The 7,803-nt window shown below is 38.3% G+C and overlaps 1 protein-coding gene across 1 annotated transcript in view; it reads left to right on the top strand.

Moving 5' to 3' along the window:
• ARHGAP15 (Rho GTPase activating protein 15) overlaps nt 1-7,593 on the top strand; it is a 331,505-nt gene extending 323,912 nt beyond the window's left edge. The window contains exon 17 of the mRNA XM_032190068.1: nt 6,891-7,593. Within this exon, the coding sequence (XP_032045959.1) occupies nt 6,891-7,074 (184 nt within the window). The 3' untranslated portion in view covers nt 7,075-7,593. The remainder of the gene's footprint in view (nt 1-6,890) is intronic.
• The last annotated feature ends 210 nt before the right edge of the window (nt 7,594-7,803 follow it).

Genomic DNA, 7,803 nt, shown 5'->3' on the forward strand with positions numbered 1-7,803 from the left:
TCTTCAGGCTCCCCAATGGGGCTACACAAGGAAGGCAGAGAGCACATGTGGTTTTGAGGCCCTCTTTGGCACAAGGCAGGCACCAAGTTACCCTGTCCCCTTCATATGGCCAGAGCTGGGTGTAGAGGCAGCAAGGGGACCTCTTCCAAAGCACATTCTTGAGCCAGGCCCCTACGTTCTGCCTGCGCCCCTTCAGACACTCAAATGTGTTTTTAGATCTTGGCCTGAGTCACCTAGAAAACGAAGACTTTCTCCATGAGAGCTACTCCAGGAGGTGTGAGCACACGTGCTCTTCAGAAAGCAGGTCATACAGGTAGCAAAGTTCACACAATGGTGAAAAGTCTTTATTTTAAACTGTTTTCTTATTAAACCAGGGTAAGCCAGAATAAATGCTTTTCTTCAGCTTTTCAGAGTCTATTCAGCCAACTGTGAACTGATGTTCAGAGCTAGTTTAGTTATGATTTTCATTTCGGGCTGGACTCCAAGGCAGTTCGCCCAGGGAGAGCTCGTGCTGTACGATACATGGGGGATCCCCTGAGGAAGCCCCTTCTCCAGCGGGTCCCTGTCAGCTGTCCAGGCACTAAATATAGCCACCCAATGGTCAGCTTTAAAGGCCAGTCTGCAGAAGACAGCATCGAGCTCTCATTCTTGTGTCCCAGAGCAACTGAAGAGAAGGGATTTTTCCCAAAGAAATGTAATATGAACCCACAGCTGCAGAGCACAGGAAGCCTATGGAGTTTCTGTAGGCCAGGAGCCATCGAGGCTATTTTCAGCAAAAGCAAGCTCTTAAGTATGTCTGAACTATTTCTGACCCCTCTCATAACGTATCATACGCTATGACCTGCTTTCTCTATTTCCAGTCTCAGATCACTATTGTTCCAAATTCAACCTGTGGAGGAAACAGGAATTTAAAGTGCCTTTGCATTTTACACCAGCAGAAGAAAATAGCTTAAAACTCTATTAATGCACTGTGATCTCTGCATTCGGTACATTTGTTGTGGAGGAAACCCCATGGCACAGTATGAAAAGGGTGGATATTGTGGAGTTTTGAACTCTGCAATAAGCACCAACCTCAGGTTGTAGGTACACACAAAGCCCCTCGACACACACACATAACAAGGTGTACAGATTTCACAAACAAGCCAGGAATTCAGCTGATAATGTTTGCTTTTCCTTAGCTTCATCAGCTGGTGAATACCACTGTAATATGACTGAGCAAATCATCCATAAAGCCAGGACATAAATAATAATGAGGTTTAGTTTGCATTCATAAAATATCAAGAATCCCAATTTATTACTAAATTTTACATTTATCTACATTGCAGTGCAATGAATTGAACAGTTTGCCTAAGTAGAGCTTATGGTATCAGGGGCTCACTTAACCACTGATTATTTCAGTGATTCTCTCAAGATGGGGTTAAGATGTGCACAAGCCGTGCACTCTTCCTCCACAGTGGATGCATTTTGGTGTCTGTCCTAAACTGGCAACAGAGTTTCCTCAAGATATGGATATCTCTGCAAGGCTGTGACCTGTTATAAAATGGCACCTATTGTTTGTGGCTTAGGATCTCTGTCAAAGCCAAATTTTGTAGTTCAGTTGTCTTTTTAGTACCAAAAAAAAAACACGTTTTATATAAAGAACAACCCCTATAGCTGAATTCAAATAAGTTTACAGTAGAAAATGATGATGCAGTAATATGTTGTGTCTCAGGAAAGTATGTAACAGGACTTACAAAGAAAAAAAAGTACACTGAGAAGAAACCTAATGGATTATCTGTGCATCATTTTGTACTTGGGCTTCTTTTCTAACACTGAAAAACCCGTCTGCACAAGCCCTGCCAAAATGTGCTTATACACACACAGACATTATCACTTAGTAGGATGGTACGTTTTATTATCAGGTTATTTTCCAGTACATTTGGCACAGTTAAGGTAAGTATATTAACTTTACTTCCAAATAAAGGAAACAAAGTTGTACTGAATGTCTCAGCCATTGTCAGTGAGTTAAGAACTGACAGGAGGTCCAAGTAATCAACCCTGTCTACTGCGCCGAGCTTTCCCCTGGGACATCTCTTCTGATCATACAATGTATCTGACTGGCATGGATGTAGAATTGCTTTCAATAAAGATTTTATTTCAAGCTTGGATGATTTCTCCCCAAATGTCTTGTCACTAAAGCAAAGTATGTAATACCTGTTATTTTTTAAATCCCATGAACCAGCTTTTGGGAAGGAGAGGAGCATAAAATGTGGAGCTAAACGTTGTTCGTCACAAGAGTCATATTTTAGCATGTTCAAATTGATCAGGAGCTCTGCAATAGTCAGAAAGCTACCACATAAAGTAGCAGTGCAGTGAAAAGGTCTGTTAGAAGAGCTATATTGAAGGTGAGTAAACTCAGCCAAGAAGGCAGCTGAGCCATCCCCAGGCAGAGTCCTGAAGCTGAAACATTACATCTGCTTACCACTGACTATCTATAGGAAATGGGTATTAGCTAATTTGAGGATAATTATCGGTAGAGAGAATCAATGGAACATGCAGACTTTGGCCCACTGAGGCAGGGCACAGGAATTTATGTCTCAAAACAGCCCAACTCTACACCTGGCTGAGCTGTGGCAGTGGTTCCTAGCACGAGGGCAGTCTGTTCCTATTCTGTAGGGTTACTTGCTATACCAAGAAGATGGATGTCACAAATACACAGTTTTTCCTTTCTGGGGAGTTTTCTTTATTCCCATGTATCTTTAATCTTTCTTGGCCTCTGTTTAGATCTTGATTTCATTCTCTCATGACAGTGATTTTTCTAGTTAAACCAAATGTGATGCAGAATGCTGGTGGTCAAGGTCCTGATAAGATAAAAACCTACTTTTGTCTCTTGGGTCTCTGCTGACTCCAGAGGGTTGCATTTCATACACTTCCATTCTGGTCCATAGTATTTTACCCAATGAGACTTTCTTACTTCAATGACCTTATTTTGCTGTGTGTTGCCCTTCAGTCATAAGCAATATTTCTAGTTCATGGAAGAGCAATATGATTGTCTTATTTAAAAGTTACCCTTGAATATAATTTAGAACACTTACAGAGTACAAGAGTACTATGCATGTCTAAAACTGGTTCTACTAGGGACCCCAAACATTGAGAAAACAAATCTTCGTGAGCTGGAAAAGGCTAAGAAGGTAGGAGTGAAAGGTTCTCCTCTCATCTGGCAAAGGACAGCTCTGTCCTCAAACACTCTTCAGCTTACAGTAAGATAGTTCCATTTGAATTGGGGTTTTCCTCCCTAAAGACACCAACTTACCTATTTTATTCATGTGCAGTAGAACATTAAAATGGTGAGGAATCAGAGCCATCATTGATGTGCTTTCTCCTCTTCGGTAGTTTCTACAGAATAGAAATGGATGAAGAACATTTCATAACACCTAATGTGTTTGAAATAATAATCCAGTGTGCTTTCTGAATGTCAAAAATAATAATGATTTTATTTATAGAGTTTGAAAAGTATAGGTTTAATTAAACTGGAGAGCCAAACCCACCATACCATGACCCTTCCAGCCGTAGGGTTGCCCTGCTCTCGGTCGCAAGCTTTCCAGTTTACAGTTGCCTTAGCAACAACCAAAGCTTAAAGTATTTTTACTTATATATCTGCCATTGACACTGGAGCCCTCCTATCAGACACTTCTGCTGTTTTAATACATCATTAACTTCATTACTATTAATAATGAGACCTGTATTTTCTGTATGTCTCCTGACTTGTGATCTTTAAGGACTTACACCATTCTTGAAGTTAGCAATTCCGTTCATTTATTTTGGGGGAAAAAATCTTTCACACCATAATGCCCAGCAATTTCTTGATGTGATTCCAACACCTGTAGCACTGGATTACAGATTGTTTTGTTAAAATAATCTTAAATTGATGGATCATTGCTCCTTTCAGTTAGGCTTGACAAAACGTAGCTCTGGCATTTCCTTTCACTTTTTATGTTCTAAGCAGTGTGTTACTCTTTCTGTTCTTTTTTGTGCCAGAAAAAAGAAATTCTTGCCCATTTTTTAAGGTTTTCCCTTTTAACAACTGAATTTCACTTAGCAGCTACAGTAACAGCTTAAATTGTATATATTTGTTTTTGTTTTGCTTTGACTTTTTTCCTTGTGTGGACAGATGAAAAAAACATCAGTTATGGAATTTCATTGGTAAATATTTGTAATTTAAAATGGCATAAGGTCCCAAAGTCATAATTATTTTCTTCGGGCTGGATTGAATTCCTTCTTTCTTCCCCTCCAGTAGCTGTATTTTGCCACAAATCATTTAACTACTGAGACTTTCCTGAAAAGTAATTCTGTTTTCTTGGCTTAGAATTTTTTTTTGTTATGGTCATCAAAACAAGTACAACTGCAATAATAGATAGAAAACCTGAAGAATTTTCAAGAGATTTTGTCCATATAATAATTATTAGACTAATGCTAGACTTACAGGCCCCCTCTGTGGATGTTTTCAGTGCCATGCTCCATGTCAGTGCACTGCAACAGGTTCCTCTCCATCACTAATGCACACCATGAGCATCATGCTTCATGCCATACTGTCACCTCCTGAGAGTTGAGTGATTGCAGGCCATGACTGGCAATGTCTCCACTCAAACAGGTCTTTGTGTGCAGGATTGCATCTCCAGGGAAAGCAAAGTTGTCAGAAGGTTTCGGCAGGCAAGGGCAGAGGGATTGGCCATCCATCCTCCATTTTCTGTGTTCACATCAGAAATAGCATCTTGATGGTTGGACTTCATGATCTGGAAGGTCTTTTCCAACCTAGGTGATGCTATAATCTTGCTCCAAATTTTACAGAAGAACGTAATCAGATCCCTCCTCTCTTCATTTTATCAAGCCCTTTTCCCACCCCACCACAACTATTCTTTACTCTGATTCTGCTCATCCATGGTCCATTACTTCCTGCTCCCTGCAAAGTCTTTCTCATCCAGCTTCATTGATGCTGTCCATGCTGTCCATCATCAATACCACCTCACTGCAAAACCATGGAGCTGCTGAATAGGATTTTTTCCCTGGTGAACTAACATCTCTAACTATGCCTAATGTCATCTGCAAATATTGTATAAGGTTTCCAACTTCTAGCATGTAGCAAGCTCAACAAAAACAAGTCCTTCTCATGAGGACACCTTAAACTCCATGTATGTTCTGCATAAGTAGCATTGAGGAAAATAACCTTGCCATCCCTGTGACAAACTTTTTTAATTGTGATAAATATGTGTGACGTCCATCAGAAGCCCACACAGTCATTTGGCAACAAAACTACTAACTTTTGAGACTTTCTGGATTCCTAAGTGATGATATGTTAATCTTACCACAGAGGAAACATAATTATTTTTTAATTTATAGTAAAGATGCTATATTTTAAGAAACAAATAATTAAGCCAATCTGATTAGTGCCATATGGAGAGTGTTTTGTGCAATGGACACCACGGTTACAAGCATGAGGCAGAACTAAGTAATGTTTCCTATTTAAATATGGAAAAATCCATGAGCATCAATGTTCAAGGAATGTGGTAAATGACAAGATTGGCAGAAATCCACAAGAAGATACTCTTTGCTGTGCAACGAACGCCCACGAACATGAAAGAAACCTTTTTTTTAAGTGCCTGAACCCAAGAAGTTTCTTTCATTTATAGTTAAGATTGCTGTCAATTCAGTAATAGGTATAGTGAAACAGAGACAGCTATGATGATTTTTAAATTGCTTTCTGGACTTTAAAAAGGTGAATGAGTAACAAATAGGGAGAGAAGGTGGAAAGCAGGACTTGGCTTCAACAGTACACTTGAAATATCTGAGTTAAAACTAACCAGTTAGGGAAGCATCCATAAATTCAAACGTTTACATATTAAAGTTACATTTAGTTCACATTCCTAGTAAAGCTGTGTAATTTATTTGTAAAATATGTATCTTCATTTACTAGTCTTTCCAGCCTAGGATATTTTATATATTCTGGAGGGTGGAAGGAAATGGATTTCTACTTAGTTCATACTCACCACTGCGGAGATTTATGCGAAACTGCCTACCTAAACTCCATCCATTAAACCTATATTGTTCTTAGACCAGACTTCTCAATCCTTAATGTCATTTCCACAAGAATATTAAGTCTTAATACAGACAAAAGATCAACTTTTAATAATAATGGTCCCCCTCTCATAATTTGTGGGTAATAAAGATATCAAAGGTTATAATCCTTACTATTATTTTCTAAGTCATCCCATTAAGGTATGTGGTCTCAGTGTCTCTTAAGAAACTTTGTGTCAGGATAAGGCATGCAAAAGTCTTTAGTTATATAAATTTCACAATTCATTTCTGAGCATACTAACTTTATTGGATTTAAATTAGCAGAAAGAATGTGTTTCATATGAGCTTTATATTAACGACCCTTTTATATTTTCCCAACTCTTTCAGTGCAGGAGACCATGCTACAAGAAGCAGGGAGGCTTCTTCCTGAAGCCAACAAAACTGTTAGCACCAACAGTGCGCGATTCAGTGTATTGATTAACATAAAGGACACCCCCTATTTTCAGCATCTAAATGTATGAGCTCAGAAATTATTTCCTTACAGTACACACATGCACTAATGATCAGTCACCAGAAAGCAGGAAACAGTACCCTGATATAAGTGAATTGTAGGCTGGGCTTTAGACCTCCATCTCTTTTCATTGCTCGTCAGGTTGGCAGAAGTTATCACTTCCCTCCCTCTTTTCTTCCTTTCTGCTAACTCAACCAACCAAACATCCATGGTAAGAGAATCAGTAAAAAATAAATAAAAAATGGAAAGTGCCTCTGTATGCTTCTAATGCAATAGCGACTCCTTTGACATCCCCCTTTTTTAACCAATTCTTTCCTTTCGTCAACAGGATAGCAGCCAAGGAATCCGTGAATCTTATGTCAACACAAAGCTTAGGAATTGTGTTTGGACCAACACTCCTTAGACCTGAAAAGGAGACAGGGAACATGGCAGTCCACATGCTGTACCAAAACCAGATAGTTGAACTTATGTTGAGTGAGTACAGCAAGATCTTCGTCTCTGAGGAAGACTGACAGACAGGGCCTGTTATTGAAAACGTTCACATCTGTCTTGATGTCTAATATTTTTACATTTCTGTAAACATATTTCTGAAATATTTCTTTTTCTTTCAAGTGACAGATGCCTCATTTTGTGAAAACTTAATGATGATTTTGTGTTTAATTTTCAAACATTGGAATAAAAAATATTGTCAACATTTGCCTATATGTATTCTGCATTAACCCTTTGAGAGTTTCATTATGCTAGCACTCCAAGTGTCATTTTTTTTGCAAGCTGAGCATACAGCATATGGCCAAGGACCATAGAAAATGCTGTTTACCAACATATGCAATGGCACAGAAAGACAAATGGTAATTGAGGAGACTGGTAGAAAATGGAATAAAAAGCAGCAAATTAAAACAGATACCACATTTTATGTAGGTAATCTGAGTATAATTTATCTTTCTCTTTGATATGTATTGAAAGTTAAAGGCATGATAAGTAAACAATTCCCCTACTCCAGGAGTGCTAAAAAGGAATGCATTTAATACAAATTTAAACAAATTATGAAAAGAAAAAGAAAAAGAAAAAGAAAAGAAGAAGGAAAAAAAAAAAAAAAAAAAAAACAGTCTCTCACTATTTGCATAACTGTGCCTGAAAAACAAAAAAAAAAAAAAAAAAAAAAAGAAAGAAATTGGAACTTTGGCATTTTTACTTAAATGCAGTACATGAAATGAAGACATTGCATGACTGCTCATTTTAAT

This window comes from Aythya fuligula, chromosome 6 (assembly GCF_009819795.1).
Source record: "Aythya fuligula isolate bAytFul2 chromosome 6, bAytFul2.pri, whole genome shotgun sequence".
NCBI classification, from domain to species: Eukaryota; Metazoa; Chordata; class Aves; order Anseriformes; family Anatidae; genus Aythya; species Aythya fuligula.